The sequence below is a fragment of the Poecilia reticulata genome, linkage group LG12 (assembly GCF_000633615.1).
Source record: "Poecilia reticulata strain Guanapo linkage group LG12, Guppy_female_1.0+MT, whole genome shotgun sequence".
In the NCBI taxonomy this organism is placed as follows: Eukaryota; Metazoa; Chordata; class Actinopteri; order Cyprinodontiformes; family Poeciliidae; genus Poecilia; species Poecilia reticulata.
This window is the reverse complement of record NC_024342.1, coordinates 6,956,978-6,982,635: the sequence shown is the minus strand read 5'-3', so window position 1 is coordinate 6,982,635 and position 25,658 is coordinate 6,956,978. Positions and strand designations below refer to the sequence as shown.

Below are 25,658 nucleotides of genomic sequence, written 5' to 3'. Positions count from 1 at the left end.
TCAAATCTGTTACACAATTAATCCTTATTTAGAGGGGACAGTGTAAAAACTGCAATCGGAGAGCTTTGTGTTTCTAATCTGTTTGGCTAAGATGAAGCAAAAGGGTTATTTTGTATTCTTGTAACAAAGTCATTGTTGGAATCAGACCCAGACTGAAAGGTCTTCCAGAATCCTCCTCTGTTGTTGACGTTCATGGTAAAGACGTATACATATGGCTTTACAAAATGTCAGGAATTTAGCTAAATTATTAACATTCACCTTCGTGAGCAAAATTAGGCAATATTTTGAAGAGCGAAAAACTGGTCTTGTGTTATGTTCCAATTACAAACCGGGGCAGTGGGAAGTAATGGACTGTAAGTTAAAAGTTTATGACACTTGGATAATATGAACTTAAAATTTTATGGCATTTATTAAAAAAGTATTTAAAAAAGCAAAACGCTAGTTTGGCAGTGGATCTGTCGCTGCATAAAGTCGGTAGCGGACACGTACACTGCTCCAAATATAAAATCTTCCATCATCAAAAAAGGCTACCTGGCACCCCAGTAAAAGAGTAGTGATATCCTGCTGCTAAAGAGCTCACAGTAATTGTACTTAAGGCTACAAAATACCAGGAAAACATGGAGTTGTTGAGCTGTTACTGAATACTGAATACTTTTCCTTCATCACAATGCCACCACCACTACAAATACACATCTGTTGTGAGCAATGAGGACAGGAAAAGTCCATCCAACAGGCTAAAACATATTATGGCAAATATAGAATCCGACCAAATATTGCATTCAAGGAGTCCTCAGTTACATTTATTTCTCATTTCAGATATGAAATTTAGTGATACTACAAAAACTGTGGAAAAATTATATGAACAAAAGTATGCATGTTTTTTTCTCTATCATTATGATGAACACAATGATTTCTCATGACTATGAGACACTTGAATAATAAAAAAAGCCAGCATTAATTAGAAAGTGATTCTATATGTATTATATAAACTGCAAGAAGTGCAGCTGATTGCACTAGGTGTATTTTCCCTATTGACTAAATCAACAGAAATTAATGATTAGATTTTTCCTTTAAAAAAAATCAGCATAATACTATGTATGTTTGAGCAAAAGAAAACTTATTTTCAGTTGTTTTTGAACATGTATACCAGGGGATCCGATAATTACAGAGGACACTGTGTTTGTGTTTTACCTTCCTGTCAACAGAGGAGATTAAGGGACTTAAATATTGTGCATACATATTTTCTCTTAACATCCTGGGCTGCAACTGTCTTGTCTGGAGATTAATTAAGCAAATAAATAAAGGAGCGCCTTAGCTAGCGGCGTCCACCGGGTCTTCGAGAAAAGATGTCCTGCATGTTTTAGACGTCTCCCTGCTACACCTGATTAAAGTGGCAGAATTGTCCTTCTCAGTTTATCATCAGGTTGTGCAGAAGCCTGGCAGTGATTCATTCATTAAAAATCTGTTGTGCTGAACCAGACTAGCTCCCTCAAGGACAGGACGGCTTTTGGACACAATTCACTTGTTCTAAGCAGAAGTTGCTCTAAACAAGTTGGAGAATTGGATAAATCGTCAATATACTATCTAGAACTTATCTTCATCAAGGCCAAAATTGAAAAGGTGGTAAAAATACAATTAAAAAAGTAACTAAAAAATGTAAAGCTATTTTTCTTTTTCTAAGAAATCCAGTGGTTTGAATTTTACAGATTTGGACAAAAAGTAGCAAGAAAGAACTAAATTCAGTTTAGTTGCATAATAGCTTTTATCCACATCAGCCTTAAGTGAAATTTATGTAAACATAGCAATGGTAATTAAGAATTTAATCAGATGTAAATATTGAGCTGGGTAATCATGTAATTCAGTTCAGGGCTTCTGGCCGTTACGTTTTCTCCAAAATCAACTCAAGAGTAAAAACTCCTTTTTCTTCTCCAACTTCTTTTATATTTTTTCTTTTCTCAAAAGAAAATCATCGCGGCATTTAGAGCGTACGGAAACATGAGACATCGGTATCCGTAACGGAACTCGACGTCCCGTTCGCCTGCGCTCTGCTGTCTTAAACATTTCTCTTTCGCCACTGCATCACTGATGATTCGAGAGCGAGATATGAACAGAGCGGAGCAGAAGGGCCCTGCGTATGAAACGGAACATCACACGAACCATCAGGGAAATCAGGGTGGCACAGCTGCAGGTCCTTGCAGGTGCGAGCCGGGTTGTTCTGCGTGCCCAGCGGATGCTTCATCTGCTCGATCTCCAGCTTCAGCGAGTTGAGCGACCCGAAGATCTCCTCCATGCCGTCGTCGTAGTCCTTGTAGTTGGCGTCCATGGCGGCGTCGTCCACCATCTGGCTGGCATCTATGTTCCTACGTGTTCTGCCCTTAATGGGATTGACGATGGGGAGCGGGTGGATGACGTCACCGGGAGGGCCCTGTTGGGGACGGATGGGCAGAGACAAACACAAACTTTTGAGATGCAAAGAAGGTATCGGTAAGCACTGGGACAGAATAACGATCCTGTTGGATTACTCACAGGTGGGCCAGGAGGACCAGGGGTTCCAGTTTCTCCTTTTGGACCTGTTTGACCCTGAAAGGAAGAAAAACAAACCGATTATTCGTTACACACGCTTGTTATCGCCTCCACAATATTCAGGTTTCTGTAAATCACTTACAGACGACCCTTTGGCTCCTTTGGGACCAGGGGGACCCTAAAGACACCAATGACATCAAGCAATCAATACAGGCCAAGAAAGGACAGCGGCTGCTATCAGGCTAACGTGAAGAATATGGACTTACAGGTAAGCCGGGAGGTCCAACTGGACCGAGGGGACCTGTAGGACCAGCGATACCCTAACGGAGAGAAGATGACATGTAATTCCCCAGGCAATTCTCTGAATTATACAGAACAAACAAGTTCAAGATAAAACGAAGTATGGGAAAGACTGTCGAGAGCGCTCAGAGAGATGACGATTGCTAACGTAGCGTTGCTCCCCTCTGGGCCGTGTCGCTTACGTTGTCTCCTTTGGGACCAGACGATCCTGAAGGGCCGGGAAGACCTCTGTCACCCTTTTCGCCCTGTTCACCTGGGGGTCCAATTAGACCAATGAGACCCGGATGGCCCTGCGGACAAAAAAAAAGTCAATAATACACCAGCCTGAGCGTAAATACATCTATCTGACAGAACCTCTAAACATAAGGTTGCCAAATTGACGACCAAAGGCAAAGAAATCTCATGAGTTATTGAGTTTGGTCATTAGTTTTAATGTTACGCTGGTGCTCTGAATTATTTAGGTTGTTTTAATGGGTGGTGGAGGCATTTACTTTCTCTCCTTTAACACCAGTGTCTCCTTTCAAACCAGGCAAACCAGGAGGGCCCTGTGAAGAGAACAAGAGTCACTCAGATCAGACCAACACCGCATGTTTGTAAGCAAATAGTAAAGCCGGGGCCGATGCATGTACCCACCATAGGTCCAGGAGGTCCGTCTGGGCCTGGAGAGCCAGGCAGTCCTTGCTCGCCCTTCAAACAAACATCAGTTATTCAAGATTTTCAGAGCCTACCTCCAAACAGTGTGAATCTTTTACATTTTGCTCTTAGCCATAACTTTCTTTGCATAAATGTTGCTTTTTTTTTTTACAAAACAAATACCAGAAGAAGAGAAGTCAGGCTGTACTTACAACTGCGCCGGGGATGCCCCTGAGTCCTTCCGAACCGGGCTTTCCAGGTGATCCTTGAGGGCCCACAGGGCCTGTTTTTCCTTGGGGACCTTCAATGCCTGGTTCTCCCTTTTAAGGTAATAGTTTGCATTTTTATTTGTATGGAATATATTCACAAAGTGGAAGACATGAAATATAGAGAACTTTTACGTATTCCATGAGTTACCTTGGCTCCTTTCTCTCCTTGTCGTCCCTCAGGCCCCAGTGCTCCAGGAGGCCCCTGTGTCAATAAATTATTGACAGAGATTATTGAAGCGTAATGCAAACACAGAACATAAGAGTCTAGAACAGGGGTGGGCCATCCTGGTCCTGGAGGGCCGATGACCTGCAACTCTTAGACGTCTCCTTGGTCCAACTCACTTGAATCCAACAGCTGAATCACCTCCAAAGTGCAGTCAAGTTCTCCAGAGTCCTGCTAACGACCTCATTAATTGACTCAGGTGTGTTGAAGTTGAGACGCATCTAAAAGTTGCAGGACACCGGCCCTCGAGGCCTGGAGTTGCCCACCCCTGGTCTAGAATCTGATAACATTTTTTTTTTTTGTATCAAAACAAGACGGAAAGACCTCCAAGTTGTACTTACTCTCTTTCCGGGTGGTCCAGAAGGACCAGACTCTCCGGTGGGTCCAGGTGAACCCTGGTTTGAAATGAAAATCCAGCCGTCAACTATTAACACTTTTCAGCAACGACAAAGCAGTAATACCCCCCCACAAGTAACCAAAGCACTCACAGGTTGACCAGCTTCTCCGTCGTCTCCCTTATCACCAGCTGGGCCATCTAATCCCTGAATTACATACAAACAGAACCTCAGTCAACAAGCATGTTTTATTTTTAAGCGATGTAAACACCGGAGCTTAGACGCATTCAGTCATGTGTATATTTACAGCTGGACCGGGCTCTCCAGGGGGGCCAGGGTCTCCAGGGAAGCCACTCGGACCCTAAGAATTAGATAGAAAATAAACACCACTTGTCTTTTTGGACTTGTACATTTAAATTTGTACACAGTAAAGATCATCTGGGCAACCATTGTTACAGTGTCAAAAGTGTTTTTGTGTAGCTCAAGGCAGATGAGAACTCACAGGGCTGCCCTTAGGGCCATCATCTCCAGGTGGACCTTTAGGGCCAGGAGGTCCCGCAGCACCAGCTGGACCGGCCTCTCCCTTCTCTCCACGCTCTCCTCTTGGACCCTAGGGTAAAAAGACATATACATATATATTTCATTAAGCTCGTTGGTGTAAAATTTCCACCTTTCCCAAACAAAGAGTACACCCTAGATCATTTGGCTCAAATAAGAAGAGACGGATTTACTCACTGGCGGACCAACTTCCCCCTGAAGTCCCGGCTCTCCTGTCTCGCCGGCATCTCCCTGAGAGAGGAGGACAAACAAACACATACATTATCAGCCAAGGGATCCACTGCGGATCAACATCGCCATTGTTTGCAGCAGCCCTGACTGTCCCTGTGCCCTTGTCACCTGAATGAGAACAGAAAGACGAGACTCAGGAGATTACAATCCATCAAGTGTGAGGAGATGGTTGGAGGATAGTGCCTGCTGACCTCACTGTTCTCCCCAAAGCCTGTCCATATATCTTGTCCTTCCTCCTCCTACCCCCCCTACTGAATAGTTACCCCGTTGACACACCTACGCGCGTGACAGTGTCGTTATTCACTGTCGCGTAGAGCTACTGCCCTCCGAAGCTGGGGCTTAACGGATAAAGTCTGCTGCACTTGTTTTGTGGAGAAAATATTATCCCATGTCATGTTCGGAAGGCAAGGAGCAAATCGAGCCGCGCGGTTCCGCAGCGGCAGGGACGATGTGTTGCCATCAGCACATCCGGATTTCCTCAGGCGTAAACGGCTCAGTGTTTTTTTGGGGGGGGTGTTGGCAGGGATTTTGTAAAATAAGCGTCGAGCTGTCTTTCAAAACCTATCATGCTGTTGTCAAAAAATCCAAACTAAGCATGATTTGAACCTTAAAGTTTTAGCAAAACATGCTGGGTTTTTTTTTTGTTTGTTTTTTGTTTTTTATACATGCAACCCTGCTTGCGTCCACCAGTGGTGTTTTTGGCTAAATCTGCTGACAAGAGGGGGAAAAAAAAGAAAATCAAGACAGCTGCTCATCACAGATACACGAGGGATTATGTTTACAGGAGGAAAAAAAAAGGGGAAAAAAAAAGGCCTGACTTTTTGTTGCCTGCCAACTTTGTGCGCTGGCCAATAAAATGCCATTTCAGCTGAAGGGCGATTAGCCAAGAAGAGCAGTGTGTGGGTTTGTGCAGAAGGAGGAGAAGCTATTCAGACGGGGATTATGAAGTAGCAAAAGGTGATTCTATTGACTGAAGGAGATAAAACAAATCACATCATCACTATGGACGCAGAACGATGAGCTCAGCAGCCACGCAGCTGCCAACATGGGCCTCCTTGTAATGAAATAGCAGCAACAAATAAGAAGTCTATCCGAGAGTGGCTTTTAATGAAGTATTGGCCTGCATACGTAGAATTCTCCTTTACTGGATTTGGTAGCGAAAATTGGCAGATGCGGTTTTAAAGTAAGTGCAAATGTTTCAACGTTAATGCTTTCAGATTGCTCCCACTCTGACTTTTTTATTCTACTGGCAAATAAAACCATTAGAAATAATTCGACCAATCACAATCATAGTTCAGATCCATTCGATCCATCTCAACCTATCTCTTCAGACAGTTTACATCCATAGGGTTCAAAGAACTAAATGTGAATCCACATTTAAGACTTATGACAGTGCTGTATCAATCACTGTAAGGTGGATAAAACAGAGTAGAAAAAACTACAGTGTTGTACCCTTCAAGTGGGCGGATCGGTCAGCAGCAGCAACGTGCAGACACACAAAGTCATTATACAATTTGCATTTGCAATAAAGCTCCCCTCCATTTGTTGAGACGGCATCCCAGAAACTATATTAAAACTTAAACCTTGCTGTGAACTCTTTTAATAGGCGTACAAAGTCAGCAATTAGCAGAAAAAGCAAAAAAACTAACTCGACCGAACTCAGAATCTGATCCATTAAATAGGAACATCCTCCCATAAGTTACCAAGGCGCAGTGTCTGCGAAAGGTGAGCTGTTAGCTTAGAGGCGTTTTTTAAGGGTAGCATAGTTTTATGCTAGTATTCTTGTTTGTTATGTTTTATGGTTTAAATTATGTTGGACTGTTCTGCCACATAGTCAATATATAAAAGAAGCCTGGGAAGCTAGCTATTAGAGTAAGCTAGGCTAGCTGTGCTAATTCCTAATAAATGTTGGTAAAAACAGCTTAAAAATATCACCTTCATATATTTTTGACATTAAGATTATAAACGCCTTCTTTATTGAGTGGTTTTATGCAACTTCTCTCAATTTCTTACATAAAATGTTGCTTCTACTAAGAAATAGTGAATTACTATTAGCTGCTACCATGTAATCTGGTTGCAAGGGCTGAAATTTACACACCAATAGTTCTAGAAGCAGCTATTACGTTTTTAAATCTGGGCTTATTGTTTCTTCTTTTATAGATTTTAACAATCTTGCTAGCCATGTAGTGAGGCAGTGTAGCACCTTGCTTAGCTAGCCCATTTTAGCATTAAAGATAGCAATTACAGTGAATATGTGGATTTCTTTTTACTTTCAGTTGCGCGTCATTAATTTATCCGGAAAATGTTTCGAGATTTTTGTGAATAAAACCAGGTGAGAAGTTTTACCTTTTCTCCAACAGCACCAGGGTTTCCAACACCACCAGGGGGTCCCTGAGGACCGTCGGCTCCAGGGGCACCTGAAGGACCCCTGGGACCAGGAGGACCAGGTGGACCCTGTAGTAGACAATAAAAGTAATTTTGATTTGTGAATGAGTTTGGGCTGGATGCTTCTTTCTATGCAATCACAGTCTCAGTGCCCATCTCACCATTTGACCGACATCTCCGGTTTCACCTTTCTCACCAGGTGGACCAGGCAAGCCCTGGAGAATTAGAAGAAGATTGAAATTTGTCTGATCTTGATTTGATTGTTCAAAATACTTGAGATTATATTGCGGTGCACACCTGCAGCCCAACTGGGCCTGGAGGTCCTGGGAAACCTCTCGACCCTTCATCTCCCTTCTGGCCGAACATACCCTGCTGACCTCTGGGACCTGGCTCTCCATCTGCACCCTGCAAAAAACAAGAGGTTATGAAGTGAGCGATGTTGTAGAGTTGCTAAACCAAGAAGTAAAGATACACAAAGCAGGCACTTACAGCAGGACCTGGTGCTCCGACAGGGCCTTGAGGGCCCGTAGGACCTGGAGGACCCTGAAGAAGAGCACATCAATAGAAGTCTTGTGTTATTTTTCTTAATATGAGGTGCATGTTTTCACTAGAAAACTAAATACGCATCAAAATTGGAATATGTAAAATGGTTGATAAAAAATTTAAAAAACTTACATGTTCTCCTTTGTCACCCTTACTTCCTTTCTGTCCTGGTTCTCCAATCTCTCCCTGTGAAACAGAACCAGAACACAAACCTCAGCTAAGGATACATCATGCACATTATGCTTATGCATCACCTGATCGGACATTTCCCTTAACAGAAAAACAGATATGGGAAACTGACCAAACCAACAGACATTTTATCCAGCCCTCTTTTTTCTGACAATTTACACCTAAAGGACAGGGTGCTGCGGGGCTTATCATGAGTCACTCGCAAACTACCGAGGAAAGGAAAACAAGATAATTGCTTCCATTAGAAAGCCCACTGAAATATACAAAATAAAGCCGTTTGTACTTTTGCACCCACGTCCAAAACACGCTGTTGGTGTTTTGGACGTGTATTCCTAATAGCTATTGGTGTTGAAGGCAATTATGGGGTTAACCAGACAATGCATTTTTTTGTTGTCTCGTGAAAAAGCTCTTAAATCAGTCAAATCTCCACAGCAGGAAAGTGTCTGAACGCGTGTAAAATGTTAGCTGGTAATATCCCGTAAATCCCACACAGCAAATGCTCCCGGCGTTCTCTCTGTCCATCCACTCTCTGCAGGGACCGCTGAAGGGCCCCGTAAGAACCGAGGAGCTCACTGACAGGATGCGAGATTATCCTTTGACTTTCTGCCGCTGCTGATCTTTACGCATAAGAAGTTGCTCTCACCTCTGAATGCTAAAGAGTCACCGTGACACGTTGTGTCACTGCCTCTAAATTCAGCGCCTATCGCCGCTTTGTTTGTGCGCCGCAGCAACAAGGCTGGCTAGACGATTAAAGATCTGCAAATCAATGCAAACTCTGTAAAACAAATTTCCCTCGGAGCGCTTGGGTCAGAGGGAGAGGAATGAAGAGAAATATGATTTATATCCCAGCTTTGGTGTCTGGTGTAATGGGTAGGGCTACATATATTTCTGTTTATAGCACGGTACGTGTTTACATTGTTGGCAATGTAAGTTATGTGAATCTTCAGCTTTTGAATGAGTGTGTCTGAGTAATCTTTTCAACCATCTGGCTCAAACTGTTCTTTGTTCATGAACCACTCAGAAACAAGCAAGACTCAAACTAGTGTCAACACACTGGACCAAAAATGACTATAAAAGGACACTTTCAGGCTCGGATGAAATTTCTAACTGTTTACCAGGACAAAACCAAAGTCTTCAGGAACGTTTTTGGCCAAGAAGAAAACCCCTCATAGTGATGAAAAGAACAACTTTTGTAGGAGTCGATGTTTTCAAGGTCTCATTCACAGATCCAGTCTATGAAGTTGGTACTGTAATGAACATGGAGGACAGAGGGCGGCAGGGGGAGCTGGCGGACATTTTTACAAAAGGGGGGCGCTGGGATGCCTTTGGGGGGCGTTTGGTCGAAGGTAAACTTTACACCTTAAATGCACAACAATACCAGTTTAGACTTTGAGCAACTTGGTAAAACTGTCTTGTGTAACATTAAATCATGCTTGGCTGCAACTATATCGATGGCAGCTCTTCTTCTATTCAGTGTTTGTTAGCTTCTATTAGCTTCTTGGCGCAGCTCCGTTCTCCTGCTACTGGTAGCTAAAMTCACGATACCCTCACTTTGTATCCCTCTGAAAAATGAACCCATTTAAATAAAGAAATCCCTCCATGGGTGACTCCACGATAGAGAGCGTTCATTTTATAGTGTTAACACCGGTGCTGTAAGTGGTCCGGTATGAAACGGGGGTAATAGAACAACACAGCACTTTTAAATTTCAATAATCAGAATGCAGAAATTGTTTCCGTTGTTTTAAAAGGTTTAAGTCAGTCTGCCTTTTCCACATCGATACGTTTCCTGACCGCGCTGCACCTTAGGGGGTTAAAAAAAAAAAAGACGTTCACATTGCSCAAAACTCTGAAACAGGAGARGCGGGACATAAAACGGAGCGACGAACTAGATGTGAATTATGGCATAAAAACAGAGAATCCGACACTGAACAGTGAAAAATCAACACATGACATCATGACGATTATGTGATGATGAGTGAAGATTACTGGATGGTCAATAAATTATAAATCTAGTAACAGGAAAGAAACTAAAGTGGACATAGCAATAAACCAAGAGAGGATAATACTAATCAAAGGAAACTAAATGGAAATGAATGAAGAACAAAATGCAAGAATAAATTAAGAAACCTTTCGAGCAATAATTAATACAGAGGACTGTATTTCAAGAATAAACACACTATTTCCAGATAAAAGGTAAAATAATATTGTTCAAATGTCCTGGGTTTGTTGAGACCATATCTAGTACTGAGAATAAATATATCTTACAGACCATAACAGTAAAGAACTTATTACTTATTTGTTTTTAATTAGATTTGATATTTTTAATTCTTCAATATATTTGTTCATGTCAGTGTTAATGTCATGAGGCTGATGACTCCATGACACTTTCAATTTGACTCATTAGGATTTGATTAAGAACCAGATTTGTTCTTTGTAATTTCTGTCCAGAAAAACTATTAATCTATAAATCAATAGACAGGTCTATATAAAGATATGATCCATGTTTCTGTCTCATATTTGTATGGCATTAAAAGGATCTGGAACTTTTGTTTTTCCACTGAAAGCTCTGGTTTACACAATAAATGCCATGTAGGTGAAATTTTATGGATGATACTCTGATGTCCCATTCTCCTGAAGGCAGCACAGAGCTGCACCACCAGAAACCAACAGAAACACTGAAGAGAAGAAGAGCTATGATTAATGTAGTTACAGTTCTATCCATGTTTTAATGTTGCAGAGCTCAGTCATTTTGCAAATAGTTCAAAGTTTAAACTGGCATGATGAACATCTTTTATCTGGTCATTTTGTGGAATATTTAACAACTAGAAAATGGCAAAGAACAAGAATATTTTTTCCACTCTGATTGGCTGCTGTTAGGCCTACTTGAATTTAACTTGAATGTTCATTGCATTTTTCTTAAACGCCTGTGAAAATAATTTCTATTCCTATGACTTTTTTGTTGTCTGGGAAATTATTTTTGATGATAAATATAGAAACAAGCATAAAAATCAAAACGTCTACAATAGTGATAGTAATATTAATAATAAAATAATAGTCAGGGCAAAGTAGCCTACACATTCTTTGGTGGGGGGCGGTGAGGGACCTGGATATGGGCTAGGGGGTCGCTGGGCCAAAAATGGTTGAGAAACACTGAACTAGACAGAACGGAAATCGAGCCATATAAAGCAACTGACCTTGTCTCCGTCCTCTCCGGGTGGCCCCGGTGGCCCTCCAGGTCCTGGTAGACCCACAGGTCCCTGAATACCGTCTCTTCCGGCTGGGCCCTGAGGACCTTTTTCTCCCTGGAGTTGTTTCATAAAGGCACAGTCAGAAAGGCACAGCAGTACATCTAGCACACCACGACTATTTCTGTAACACAAGCCCCTTACCGGTCCACCTTTCTCTCCAGCAGGGCCTGGTGGTCCCTGTGGGCCAGAACGTCCAGGTGGGCCTGTAGGTCCGGCTGGGCCGGCCGGACCCCGCTCGCCAGGAGAACCCTTCGGCAAACAAAACACACCGAAGTTAGTCACCAAAATAATAAAGCGGGATCAAAACTATCATCACTCTTATGTAAGTAACATATTTTACATACATTTATATTCTATAAATTGAAAATTTCAGGATGGCAACATTAGCATGAAGGCTCTCCTCAGAGATACATCTGAGCTAATGAAAGGTTAGCATGCAGATGCAGTGAAATATACTCACAGCAGGTCCAGGTGGGCCTTGAGGACCCTCATTCCCTTTCAGACCATGAGCCCCCTGCAGAGCAAAATTAAACAAAGGCTTGAGGAAACAAAAACACACACACACATTTGTCGAGGAAGCATCCTGCCTCATAAACTTCCTATCTTTAAACTGGCACAGCCATGAGGTAGAAAACCTCCTGCAGTCCCCAAAGCAGCAGTTCAGCAGATGGAGAAAACAGTTCTTTACCAATACAGCAGCAAATCTGCTTCGTAGTCGCAGAGAGAGGCAGTGTATGTACCGCATAATTCAGCGTGTCACAACGTTGGGGACTGAATTGATATTACGAGTGATTTCGAAAGTGTAATAAACTTTCTCGTGGAATGGGGAGGGACGCAAAAAGTACAACCTAAAGTTAAATAAACAACCTGTTCCTGTTTTGGAGCCCACTCAGAGCTGTTTGACTTTAACACAATGCTACAGCAGTTTAATAGCTTATAGCCTCGGACTATTATGAAATAAGACACGGAGCGAGAGATATTGATTTTGCTGGAAGGTATATTTGAATGGTGAGCGGAGAGAGACGACTTACCACAGGGCCCGGCAGACCTCTCTCTCCAGGGAAACCTCTTTGTCCGGGAGGGCCATCTTTACCAGTTGGGCCCGCAGGACCGGGGTCACCCTGTGGTTAGTTTGAATAAATAACGTCCTGAATCAAATAATGAACAGATGCGGGAAGTGCGACTAGTGGTCCAGAGACCAAAGTTTCACCTTAGCTCCTTCTTTCCCTGCAGCTCCGGGCAAACCGTGCTCACCAGGTGGACCTGGGGGTCCCGGATGACCTCGATCTCCCATTGGTCCAGTCTCACCTGTTGGTCCCTGCAGGAAAAATAATAAAATGGCTTGTCTAATCTGATTGTAACAGAGAAGCTACTGAAGCTCAGATTGCTAAATAAGCTAGCGGTGGTTCCAATAAAACGATCACAGCATACAGGACATTGCTGTTTGTAGTAATGGGGCTTCATAGCTGCAGAGCAGTGTAGGTGCAAAGTCATAATGTTAGGCCTAATGTGTGTACTCGGTGAGGAATGTTGACGGAAAAAGACGCTTTCGCTTCTTAAATCCTAAAGGAGAGGTTGAGCATTTGCTGAGTAGGAGGGCAACTCCTCCTTAAAGCCTCGGTGTTCCTCCATTATCGTTGATGTTCTCAGCTGACATTAGCAGAACTGCTTGGAGGGTAAGTCTGCTAAGGAGTTATGCATAATGGATGAAGAGCCCAAAGCTAATATAGAAAGAAAAACAGCACCCGAGGTTCGGCTCTCGCAACAATAAATCAGCTGTTGCCGGACCGGCTGAAAGCGTTCCTAGCTGTTCCCGTCGCTTTGATGCCAGCGTGTTTTAGAAAGTACACTAACAAGAGTGCAACTTCTAAACATGTGACTGGTACGTTGTTGGCACGGGAAACTGGTTTCTGGGTGAATAGAAAAGAAAAATAAAGCAAGGAGAGTACCTGAGGTCCAACCACACCTGGAGGGCCAGGAGGGCCCGTCTTGCCTTGGAATCCCTGGATGTGACAGAAGAAACCAAAACTCAGTCCATCACCAAAGAGTCTGGCGGCTACAAATGAGCTCAGCGATCAAACTGCTTTACTTACAGTCTCTCCTCTCTGTCCAGGATGTCCAGGCAGTCCGTCTTTCCCTGGGGGTCCCTGACAAATTCACACAAATCCACAAATTCAAAGTAAACGTACTTCAAAAAAAAAAAAAAAAAAAGAAAACAAGATGGCTTTCTAATGATCATCTGACTCACAGGAGGGCCCTTTGGTCCTGGAAAACCTGTTGGTCCCTGAGGCCCTGGCAAACCCTGAAAAAAAAAAGGAAAAGAAAAATACATAACTGCCAGTCAGAAATCATTGATCTCTCACAGAACAGCAGATTCCTTTCAAACAACCCAACTTTTGATAAGAGAATAATGCTACATACCCTCTCTCCGGGAGGTCCTGGAGGGCCGTCGTTTCCTGAGTTACCCTGAGGAAACAAAGCATAGGGGTCAGCTGTGAGAAAAAAAAAAAAACGACACACACACACACACTCGCCAAAAGAACCCATAAGATGAGAGCGAAATATTTCACAGACTTTTGGTCCAGCTTTCCCCGTCGGTCCCCTCGGCCCTCTCTCTCCTCTCGGCCCCTGACGGAAACAAAGACGTGATCAGAATCACAGAGAGGGCTCCGCCAGAGATACAGATGACCTGGAAATGCTGAGATTAATTAATGTTTCAACTTGGCTCCCCATCAAGTATAGCCACGTCGAGGGTCCCCAACCCCCCTTCCTTCTTTTACCGAGGTGCCAAGTTTGCCATCTGTAGATAAGCTGAAGTGTGCTGAGTAAGACTAACCGTTGGTCCTCTCTGTCCGCGTGGGCCTGGCTTTCCTCCTGTGCCCTGTGGATGTTAAGAACACGCAGTGATCAAAGGAGTGGCAACTCGCATCATTAAAGGGAGATTGGGCTGCATGCTCAACATGAATTAATCTAAAGGCCAGGAGAGGATCATATCTGCAGACAGAGTTCAACAGAATCAGGCCGTCGCTCTGCTCTGAGATCAGCTTTTACGTCTCGTCCCGGCCTGTGTGTGCTTTTTTGTCATCGTTAATTCTTCTAATCACCAACATTTGAGCAGTTAGCGCTACAGAAAATAACTTTTTTTATTACAATTTAACAGTCATATCACAGGGCCCAAATTAAAACGGGCTCGTTTAACTTTAATGAGAAAACAAGCGCATCTTTTGAGTGTTATTAAGCCTTCAAGCGAGAGAGAGAAGCGAATCTTATTATTTTTCTATATTTTTTTCCCTTCCTTTTCAGCTCAGTCCCATAAACTTTCCCCGACTGTCCTGCAAAGATGAGAAGCTTTATGTGCCCCGCTCCAGCCAGTCGCGGTGACAAACTGTTACTCTTCCAGGCGAGCTAATGGCCCGTCGCTAACACACACAGAGCGCGTGAAACATTGCTCAAAGCGCCGCCGGGTGATAAACAATGTTTTTGCTGGTTTGAAATGAGTTGTGTAAAAGGTGCTTTCTTCCTCTGCTTGGTCAAATCTGTTTCAGAGCCATGCAGCCTCCGCTGGGGTTGATCAATCTCGATCAGGGTCCGTGTTCCAACACTCTGTCGGGCTAATGTAAATAGGAAATGCTCTGTGCGACGTACCCGGGAGCCCTTCTCTCCGTTGGCGCCCGGGAAGCCTTGGAAGCCCTGAGATCCCTGTGTGGCAGAAAAGAGAGCAATTAGTCACCTGAGAGAGAAAAGATAAACACTTCTTTCTTATTTATTTCACTCCCTTGAATACTCCCAGCCCGTTGTAGCTAGTGGGAGAGGGCGCTGCGGTGTTTTATTGTTATCGCATAAGCAGCAGAGGGCTGACAGGGATTGCTTATTCACATCTCCATCTCTTTGATCAGGAAGCTTCAAGCACGTCCACTTTTCCGACTCAGGCTTTGCTACAACGAGCTTAATGCTTGAAGTGCTGATGGTAGAGAAAAAAAAAAAAAACAGCTGCGAAAGCATTCGAAGACATGAAAATAGAAACGCAGAATTATGACAATATAGACAGGCAAAGTGTGTAATGTCTCAGAGCTCCAGTTAAGTCCAATTTTATTCATGGTAACTTTAGATTTTGAACAACTTTTATTTAACCAAGAAAGGGAATTTGACAAAGATCTCTCAAAAGACAGCAACCAAAGTAAAAGGTTTTGAAAAAATAGTAAAACTTACATTTACGTTAAAAAAACAATACTATGTAAAACATTAATTATGCCCTTCTTACTAACCAATGAAAACATTTGTATTGGCATTATCCTTTTTTTATTTGCTAACCAGCTTTCTGGACAGGTGATCGCCAAGTCCTTGAAAATACTGGACCTCCTAGCTAAATCTTCACCACTACTTCTTTCAGTTTGATCAAACATGTTGGTAAAAATATTATCTTAAACCTTAATTTGCCAGAGACTATCACTGAGTAATGCTTTCGGGTAGCAATATGCCGAGCACTTGCCTTTGGTCCTTGTCTTCCTGGGTAGCCTGGCAATCCGGGAACTCCGAGTTTACCCTGTTGACAAAAACACATTTCGATAAAACGCTTGTGATTAGCCTAAAAGAGAACCTTTGCTAAACTCAAAGTTGCAATATGACGACGAAATTTAACATTCAACATAAATAAACAAAGATAATCAGTTGTCAGATTTCAGCAGCAGAGAGGTTGGACTAAACACCCGATACGTATTGGTGTTGTACTGTTTGTGATGCTCTACATATATTTCTACCTTTTTATTGTGCAAGGCATGCAAATCTGTATTATGGTAAACACCTATTATTTTGTGGATCAAACAAACTGCCATATTTCCTTCAAACTGCTTTTATTATTCTTCACAGTGAAAAAGGGAATCTATTCCCTGTTTGCTAATGCGCTAGCATTAGCCTAGCAGTTTAGCAAACTGCTTCTTGTAAAAAATATCTTTAGCAAGAGTGTCTATAAGTCTATTGCAGACTCCTGCAGTACATATTGAGTCAGACTTTGAACTGTAGTATATTACAGTTGTCCAGTATAGGGACTAAATAATTTACTATACTTTTGTAAAGCCCATCAAAGGTTTAACGGGTTTTTTTTCTTTTGCCATAGGTCTTGATGTTGAAAAATGCTTAATTTTGTTTGCATGACTCAGATCAATTAAAGCTAAATTGACACGTTACATTCTTTTTTTTGTATCTACAAAAAATGCAATACAAATGAAAACTTTTGAATTTTTTTTCTATATTATTCTTCTCATGTTAGAAGTAAAATGTAAAAATTAAACTCAAGTAGTTACACGCACCACCATGGCGAATTGCAAGTAAATCTGTTTTCTCCAGCTTAATGTTTTATTTTTATTTTTGCAGGTTCTACAGACAGCATAACACCACAGCTACATTACGGTTTGACCATTTCTAGTGTCAGACACTGCAGAATAAAAACGTCTGATTGATGGAATCATAACAGTTGGTAACATTTATTTCCATCCCGAGTATATAAACTGCAGCAAACAGAAAAAAAAAAAGGATGAACCCATTTTTTCTTTGTTGAGCTATATTGTTGTTGAGCTTCTCTGTGATTGCCATGGGTGAAGGGCAATAAAACCTGGTGATGCAGTGCAACTGAAAACGCAGCCTTCACCAAATGACCGCATCATTATATTATTCTATTACATCCCAATAAATATCTAGGCTTTTTTTGTTGTTGTTCTCCACTGAATTCAGTGCAAAAATATCTTATCTCATTACAAAAACAAGACTGAGCAAACCTCCCATTATTTTTAATGTTAATGAACACAAAAATTAAACATGTGCAAGCGCCACAGCTCAATAAATACCCGCGCATTTTACAGCCGAAGTGTCGATTCTAATTATACACGGAAACGGCATCGGCATTATTTAACGCAGACTTAATAAGTAAACTGAAAAATTGACCACAACTCAATAATTTGGTCAAATCAGATTCTGAAAAAAAAAAACTACAAGAAGCAGTGTCAATAGTGTGTGAATCGGTGTCTAAGGCATAAAAATCAAATACATGTGTTCAAGGGATTGTTAAACATTGAGATAATTAAGAATCTTCTTCCAGCGAGCGTCAGAAGACAATAAATCAACTCCTCAGTTCTGTTAAGAAAAAAGATGAACTCATCTGAGAATTGCCATTGGCTGTGTGAAATATACACAGCAGCCTACTCAGTGTTTAATTGAAGCCTTTAATGCTGGTTGAAGAGCAGCAGCAGTGGGCAAACTGATCCCTGTTCAGATCAGATAATTGGGGAAAAAAATGGTTTTCTTTTAAAGCCTGGCTGTGCCTTAATCTTAGAGCAAACATGACTGAGGATGGGAAAATAAAGATGAATCTTTTTTTTACTTTCTTTTAGGCAGGCAGTGAGGAATAAGTATGACTCATAGTGAAGAAATATACATTGGAAAAAAGAAAGAAAAAAAAAAGCGTCTCACCTTCTCACCAGAGGGGCCGAGCGGACCAGGATCTCCAGGGAGCCCTGAGCGACCCTTTGGCCCTTCTGGGCCGTCCTCTCCTCTGGGTCCCGCCGGTCCAAGTTCTCCCTGGACAGCACAGGAGGAACCACAAAACGTGAACGTTTCCTTCACTACATGGTGTAGAGCTAGCACAAACTAGACGGATTGAAAATAACTGAAGTTGCTCTATAACCAAACCACCTACTGCACACATCAGTTCTGATCTTGATTGCAGTTGTTTACTACTTTGTGTTGGTATTTAAAATGCAAATATTGATTCAATCACTAAAGTTTGTGATATGGAAAAAGTTCACAGGGTGTGAATACTTTTCCCAGGCACAGCATTACTGCCACCTTCTGTCTATTAATGGGATAACATTAATAGACATTGACGGGGTCGTTTTGCTATGTGTGGCTAATTTTAATCATTTTACTAGTGAGTAAAATGATTAAAATTAGCCACACATAGCATAAGAAAGAATGAGGATGTAAGCCAAGTAGAGAACATTTTGTCACACACACACGCGCACACACACACACACACACACACACACACATACACACACATACACACACACGCGTGCACACACGCACACACAAAAGAAAATCATAACTATGATGAGATGAACACCCATTATACTTTTGAGCCAGTTGTTGTCCTCTGAGTAGTTCAGGTTAGCCCTTTCAACAGGACTGAACACTTGCTTAAAGGATCCAGTTAGATACTGTTCCCGTTGAAAAGTGGTTAGCAATCCTATTACTGCTTCTCGCTGTAAGTGCGCTCCCATTTTAAAAGGACACACACTAAATGACAGAGTACAAACTGGCACTGACAGCCCGGCGCTGCTTGCCGAGGCCCATTGGTGTGTGAAAGGTATCTAGTTAAAGGTCCGTGCAGAGTTGCAAAGCAAGCAGACGCACACATGCACACACGCCCCTCAAGTACACATGAAACAGCATCAGGCAAACTGTACTTGACTTACGCTCGCAGGCTCATCAAAGAAAACACTTTAAATTGAGCGCTCTCGCGCGCATGCAAACACACCCACGCGTGCGAACCCCCTTTCCCCCTCCCACACCTTTCACACGCCTGCTTCAAACCAAGTCATTTGCAGCGGGCATCGCCAGAGCAGAGTGGGCCCCCTCAAATCTTTGCTTTCATCTGGATCGGCGGCGTCTCCAGAGGAAAACATGGTGGAAGGCCCGTGTCTCTCGTGGGCTTGGAGTGGTGTTTAAAGTGCCATTGATTTCTCCCTCCTTTTTCAGCTGGAGACAGCCCCGGTTCAGGGATAGGGGGGATTTAAGGTTTCAAATACGGGGCTGCTGTGAGTTATGTTTCTCACTGTGGAAGTCATATTTTCCTGCGGCTTGACAGCGTAAATCCCTAATGCACTTCAGAGGAGCTGCTCCGGAGTGAGCGTGTCAAACTTCTTTTTCTCCTACATCGGGGCGAGCGGGCGGGCAGTGGGTTTAGGATCAACTTGGAAGAGGCAGAGGAGGAATTGAAAACTGCTACACGATTATAGCTGTCAACATGAACAACACCTCCTGTTTTCTCATTACGCTCTCTTCCGCAGCAGTCAGAAAGGCTTTAGGCAACGGGGGAAGGAGGCTGCCGCAGAAGGGGTCACTGTAGGTTATCTTGGACGATGCTAAACTTCAAACTATTTGAAAAGTTACATTTGCTTTGAGTGAAAAACACATTGCCCTGCAAAAATATCCACAACCCTCTGCCACTGTGACGTCTTTACCAGATGTGTGGCATTTGTGCCCAGTTCAACCTGCTCAAGCTCAATCAGGTTGGACAGATAATGTTTTTACAATTAAGGTTTTCCCAGATTCTCAGTTGTCTCTATTTTAATTTGTCCACTCTAATATATGAATTTTGCCACATGTAACATGTTAATTTTCATCCAAGATATTTTAGTACTTAGACCCATAAAACGTTTCCTTTAAGCCTGACAAGCTTTCCAGCCCTCAGCAACACATAGGGTTCATTCCCATCAACCCAGTTTTGTCCATTTTAATTAAAATCTAGTTTGCTTGCCTAGAAAGCCTGATTCCTTTGGAGAGGTGTGAATGCTTAAACGAACCCTTATGCAGACCAAAGAAAGCTGACGTTTTGTTTTTGTTTGTTTTCCCCAAAGACAAAGGAGATATCGTTTATCTGCTTAAACCTACTACTCTGTTTTTGTGCACATTTTGCAAAGAAGGAAGCTGTGCTTAGTGTCTTCTTCTGAGGTTTTCATGCCGTTTCCTTCAGTGGGTCTTGGTGCAGCTCCACCACAGGCAAAGAAGTAAACGGGTTTTTCAAAGAGGTTGGATCTTTTGACAGTGCAGTGAGAAAGAGAACTGAAAATGTTTCAATTTTTGTCCCCAATCGAACCACGTCTACCGTACAGAAGCACTGTCACACAAAGCATTTAACATGTAGGTTTCTGAAAGGTTTAGTTTTGGCCTAGTCAGACCAGAGGACCTTCTTCTGCATGTTTCATTTGTTCTACATTATGGCAAACTGAAAACAGAACTTTGTATGGGTTTCCTTCCACGATAGAAAGCCCCTGTTTGTGCAGAGCAAACCTAAGGGCCAAATAGTCCAGTCTGATGTTCACCTGACTACAAATCCTGTGTGATATAAATGTTTGTCATCTGCACTTGCCCACTAGAGTCACCTAATGCTCTCCGGTTAGATTTTTACTTTGACAGTCCCACTAACACCAAACACAGCTTTTAAAGAAAATGATGGGGTTGAATCACGAGCTGAAGAAATAAGAAAAAAAACAACATTGGTGCTTGTTGTTGTAGAAATACAAGAGCCAGGAGACTTGCTGTTTTCCTATTTGGATAATTCATCTCTCAGGAACTGCAAAGGCAAAAACAAAAAATCAGCATCTCTGTCCTGGAGAAAATACACGTTACGCTTTCTTGCCAGTTCTTTTCTACTTTTCCTTATCTGGGTAGACAGAGTTGGGTGTCTATTGCGGCCTAAGAAGTTGTATTGAAATCTGTACATCTCTGAGTAAAACACTACCTTTCAACTGGGCTAAAGACTGGCATGAATACAGCTGTGATCCTGTCGACCGGAAGTGGAATCGTCCTGTCAACATATTCTCCCACCTGAGCTCTAGGTACATTCAGCTCCTCCAAAGTTGCCACTTACCACTTACTACTTCTCAGATTATTTTATTTAGGGGACAGCGAGATAAACAGAGCTAAACACAGATTCAAATGTTAAAAATGATGTATAATTTTCCTTCCACTTCAGAATTATTCAATGATTTATTTCATTCAGACACTAAAGTACAAATAAAACACAATAATGTGACATTTCCAAGTCAAACCTGCCCTTACCCTGTCTCCCTTTACGCCCATGTCTCCCTTGAAGCCAGGGAAGCCGTCCTCCCCCTAACATGAGATAAATAAAAACTTACTGTTAGAGAGGCAACAGACAAGACTTTAATGAGAAAAAAAAAATTATTAGTCAAATATCCTCTACTCCCTCTAGATTAGGTCCGCACACAAACACAGACGTCAAGTCTGACAGAGCAGCAATGAGACAAGAGCCATTGTTGCCATAGAAACACTTGATAGCCCCCCCCCCCTTTTTTTTGTGTAGCACCAAAATTATGTTTTCTGAGATTATCATTAGCAAGCAAAGGCCATCAACCCCAATCATCAGTTTAATCACAATCACCATCATCTCTTTGGTAATGTCAAATTTGACTTGAATAACTGATTTATTTTTGGTCGACCTTCCACCTGCCTCCGCTTACCTTTTCACCCTTGGTTCCCTTGAGGCCGCGGACGCCATCAGCTCCCTGCGGCACGAGATCAGACGGACGTTACACGACAATCAGGAAGCAAACGGGACAAGAGGGGGAAAGAAACGGCGGCACATTTGCTCTGGCAGGTGAAAATATTCACCCACAATGTGATGACAGCTTTTCTAAAATAAGGCTGGCAAGAACTTCTGAAGTAGCTGACTCACCGTTCTTCTAAAAATCTTCCCCGCAGAGAATAGAAAGTTTCGAGAGCAAAAAAATAAAAATAAAATTCTTGACCGTCCTCCTAGATTTCAGCCAACTAAGACAGGAACTCTTAAACCAAGCTTGTTGAGTGATCCCCTTTTCTCAGTGAAAGCAGTGCACTGCCGTTAGTGCTTTCATGACAAGCAGTTCATGATCTGTACCGTCATTAGTTGTGCAAAATAATAATAAACTGCTAATACTAAACAATATTCTAACACATATTATTTGTCCTCTAACAGCCATTAGCTCTATATTGTGCTACTCCAAAAATGTACATTTTTAGTGACATTAATAGCGATGAACTTACCTTTACACCTCGAGGTCCAGGATAACCAATGGGGCCTTGAGGTCCGGCAGGACCCTAAACATCCAAAAGAAAATCCAATTAGAAATCTCAATAAATTAAGATGGAAGAGGAGAAGAAGAAGAAAAAAACAACTCACCATGTGTCCTTTCTCCCCAGTCGGGCCCTCTTTGCCAGGGTGACCCTGTGAATTATTGAGAGGAATATTATAGCATAGCATTTCAGCATAATTACCACCATTAACAGTGCAACATGCCTATAACTGAAAGATTGGGCTGTAAAACTGCTTGAAGGGCAAATCTGACTGGGAAACTGGGAAAGTGGACCTTTCAAGGGTCCAATCTCATTTGGGAATTCATTTTCCATCCTTAATGCGCAGTGTTGCAGATGCACTCACAGCTATTACAGGGCTCTAAAAGCCGAGACCAAAGCTGCTCTGAGACCTCACAATGCGAACGCGCGTACGCCGTGTGAACTAATACACAACGACGAGTTTGCGGCGACGCCACACAGAACACGCACGAGGGTGTCCAGTAAAAAGACATCTGGAGGAAAATTGATTGGATTCTCGTGAGACAAAGGAGCTTCACAAAGCCACTGATGCGTTTTTAGCACAGAGACCGAAATGGATACAAAAGAGGAAAGAAATTAGGGGCAGAGAGGAAGCTCTACGGCTGCGGATGTTGTAATTGAAGTTACAGACAACAAATGAATTAAAAGAAAAAAGTCTGTGGATGGATGTGAGCTATTTCAAATCCGAAACAGGAACCTTTGAAGGATTGTGAAGCGAAGTATCGCATTATGTGAGCTCTCCTCCATTTTGTCTCATCTTTCAACAGACACTCACTTTCTAATTCAAATTTTATTTATTTATTTTTCCTGCCCCTGAAGTTACTTAAACCTCAAAAAGCCTTTCTTGGCCCCCCTCTCTCCTACGGTAGGAGCCACCTGGTGATTTCTCAGAAACATCTGTCATTAGTGCAGGTGTCACTGCTGCCTGGGATGTGAAGGAGGGTGTTTGCATATAAAGTACTGTGTGTGGGTGTGATGATCTTCTGTTACAGAGCCAAATGAAGATGTTCTATCATCCATATGCTTCACACTAATAACCATCAAGGTGGTTTGCACTGTATATCTTAGAAGCGCTAATGTGGCAAAGCGATATGAAATTACAGAAGTTTGTTTCTCATCCATCCATCCATCATTCGTAGGCTTTGCTGCAGTTCTAATTTGATATAATTTGGATATCTTGATACAAACTTACCGGAGGGCCGTCAGCTCCCGGCATTCCCGGCAATCCGGGCTTTCCAGTTGGACCCTTGACAAACATCGCACAGTTAGTCAATATGTTTTAAAAGCTCATAAAAGTCTGCAGAAATGCAATATGAAGTCCTTACAATGGCAGACTTCAAAAGTTGAAGTCAATCAAATTTGATGCCGGTTACATAAAATGAGACACTCAGGCATTTTTTTAAATGAAGATGAAGCAAAGACAACAACTGTGCATAACTGGGTGTTATCTCTACAGTAAAAACAAAAGGTCAATAATTGGTGTAACGAGACACATTCGATAATTTTCAAAATGTGCCATTTTGGTTCAGTTCACTTGTGACCTGCACTTATGTCGCTTTTTAAGCCTTTACACATGAAGAACATCTACTTTCCCTCAAGCAACTTTTGTAAAAGGCAGCAGATTGAAAAAAAAAACATGAAAAGGACAAAAGTTTGAGGGCCTCGAACTATCATTAAAGTCTGCTGTTTCATAACTTCAAACGTCATACTCTGGTGACAACTCAGAAAGTAAGATGCACTTAATGAATCTTTTGGTCGTCTTTATTAACAGAAAAAATTTAAGTAACTCGCTCTATGTGGAGCTTAACTACTCATTTGAAATGGCATCACCCTAAGTCAAACAATGGAAAAGCTAAAGTGCTAAGTCAGGTTACTGTACCATTAAAAACAGATGTTTGCTGACATTTAGACCACAACAAACCCCAAAAGAGTCTTTGTAGTAGCGACGTAGCCGAAAACACTGGATTTAAACAGAAGCTGAGTTCAGAGAAAATTCCTGCTTATAAGCATTACAGCCAGAATATTTTACCAGTCTTACATTAGCAAGAGGAAGTAGAAGCAACTGGATATGCTAATCTGGTGTAATTCATGCTTCAATTTTATTCGGTTTAAGGCTGTGTTGGGGGGACAAAAATGCACTTTGCTTCACGTTTCTTAATGTGTTTGTACCAAATAATGCCAAACCATGACTTCAAAACTTAAGTACCAAACGGTGATTTATGCGTATGATGCTGTAAAACCCAGCAGTTTCTCACTTGCTGTGGGAAGCTGCAACTTTAAAACAAAATGTACATAATCAGTCCATTTAACCTGACCATAAGGCTGACATCGCTAATTCTAGGTATATAAATGCTAATGATAGGAAAACAAGATAGCTTAGACTAAAAAGGATACGTCACAGTTTTTTTTTTTTTAGCAGATTGTAACAGCTAAGTTAAAAATCTCAAGTTATAATTTTTTGTCAGTTTATGTGTTATTGTAAAACTCAAGACTATAGAGGATTAACATCCTGAGCTGATGACTTTGTTGAGCTAACACACTGAAAGAAAATGTCGAGTTTTTAGTCTTTATCTCGTTTTGTTCAAAGCTTTCTTTTAGAAAAAAAAAAAAAGAAAAGAGGGAAACATACCACCCATGTAATTAATTTTTAAACTTTCTGTGTTCAATAATCTACGATGTCAGCCGGCGAATGTGATATGGCTGTAATTGGCTTAAAACGTATCAGGATTTGAATGGGTCTCTGCTGTATATGGGGCAGGATTCCGTGCCGAGGACGGGGATGTGTTTGCATAATTGTGTGATAAGCATCTGGGCCTGAATAAGAAAGCAGCTTGGCTTTCTTGCTCATGCAAATGAATGAGGCAAATTCCAATAATTTTACAGATTCTGGGTCTGCATGTATTAACATTTTATCTTGCTAGCAGTTATTTTATTTTATTTATTTTTTTTTCATTCTCCAGCAGGAATTCCATATTCGGCAGGCCTGAAATGCTACCTTCTCTCCTGGAGGTCCAATTGCTCCTTGCGGCCCTGGGAGTCCCTGCAGAGAGGATAAGAAACTGTTTGGAACCTTTTCTCTGATAGCCGAGACAGAAATCTAATGCAAATTACCTACCTGAGCACCGGGATTGCCTTGCTGTCCGGGGGGGCCTGGCTCTCCCTGAGGTCCCTGGAATAAACATTTAGAGAGCTCCTTACACACCGATGAGGCTATTTTTCCAAGAGGAAAACAGGGTAAAAATGTTGCACAAAATAGATCTAAATTAAATCAGCTTCAACTGAATGGTAATGTATTACCCAATTCTAACTCAAACACACTATACATGTACATATT

At 42.0% G+C, this 25,658-nt stretch overlaps 1 protein-coding gene across 3 annotated transcripts in view; it reads right to left on the bottom strand.

Moving 5' to 3' along the window:
- The window catches only part of col5a1 (procollagen, type V, alpha 1), a 104,339-nt gene that overhangs the window by 11,313 nt on the left and 67,368 nt on the right, over positions 1–25,658 (bottom strand). For all 3 annotated transcript variants that reach the window (XM_008423597.2, XM_008423596.2, XM_008423598.2), the window contains 40 exons: positions 25,440–25,493; positions 25,320–25,364; positions 23,517–23,570; positions 22,392–22,436; positions 22,256–22,309; positions 21,694–21,738; positions 21,272–21,325; positions 17,900–18,007; positions 15,927–15,980; positions 15,083–15,136; positions 14,274–14,318; positions 14,012–14,065; positions 13,859–13,903; positions 13,686–13,739; positions 13,531–13,584; positions 13,387–13,440; positions 12,648–12,755; positions 12,469–12,558; positions 11,898–11,951; positions 11,579–11,686; positions 11,384–11,491; positions 8,133–8,186; positions 7,947–8,000; positions 7,755–7,862; positions 7,619–7,672; positions 7,419–7,526; positions 5,019–5,072; positions 4,786–4,893; positions 4,591–4,644; positions 4,437–4,490; positions 4,290–4,343; positions 3,874–3,927; positions 3,669–3,776; positions 3,457–3,510; positions 3,315–3,368; positions 3,006–3,113; positions 2,790–2,843; positions 2,666–2,701; positions 2,527–2,580; positions 2,158–2,425 (listed from right to left, as the gene is read on the bottom strand). In XM_008423597.2, coding sequence (XP_008421819.1) covers positions 2,158–2,425; positions 2,527–2,580; positions 2,666–2,701; positions 2,790–2,843; positions 3,006–3,113; positions 3,315–3,368; positions 3,457–3,510; positions 3,669–3,776; positions 3,874–3,927; positions 4,290–4,343; positions 4,437–4,490; positions 4,591–4,644; positions 4,786–4,893; positions 5,019–5,072; positions 7,419–7,526; positions 7,619–7,672; positions 7,755–7,862; positions 7,947–8,000; positions 8,133–8,186; positions 11,384–11,491; positions 11,579–11,686; positions 11,898–11,951; positions 12,469–12,558; positions 12,648–12,755; positions 13,387–13,440; positions 13,531–13,584; positions 13,686–13,739; positions 13,859–13,903; positions 14,012–14,065; positions 14,274–14,318; positions 15,083–15,136; positions 15,927–15,980; positions 17,900–18,007; positions 21,272–21,325; positions 21,694–21,738; positions 22,256–22,309; positions 22,392–22,436; positions 23,517–23,570; positions 25,320–25,364; positions 25,440–25,493 — 2,833 coding nt within the window. The remainder of the gene's footprint in view (positions 1–2,157; positions 2,426–2,526; positions 2,581–2,665; positions 2,702–2,789; positions 2,844–3,005; positions 3,114–3,314; positions 3,369–3,456; positions 3,511–3,668; positions 3,777–3,873; positions 3,928–4,289; positions 4,344–4,436; positions 4,491–4,590; positions 4,645–4,785; positions 4,894–5,018; positions 5,073–7,418; positions 7,527–7,618; positions 7,673–7,754; positions 7,863–7,946; positions 8,001–8,132; positions 8,187–11,383; positions 11,492–11,578; positions 11,687–11,897; positions 11,952–12,468; positions 12,559–12,647; positions 12,756–13,386; positions 13,441–13,530; positions 13,585–13,685; positions 13,740–13,858; positions 13,904–14,011; positions 14,066–14,273; positions 14,319–15,082; positions 15,137–15,926; positions 15,981–17,899; positions 18,008–21,271; positions 21,326–21,693; positions 21,739–22,255; positions 22,310–22,391; positions 22,437–23,516; positions 23,571–25,319; positions 25,365–25,439; positions 25,494–25,658) is intronic.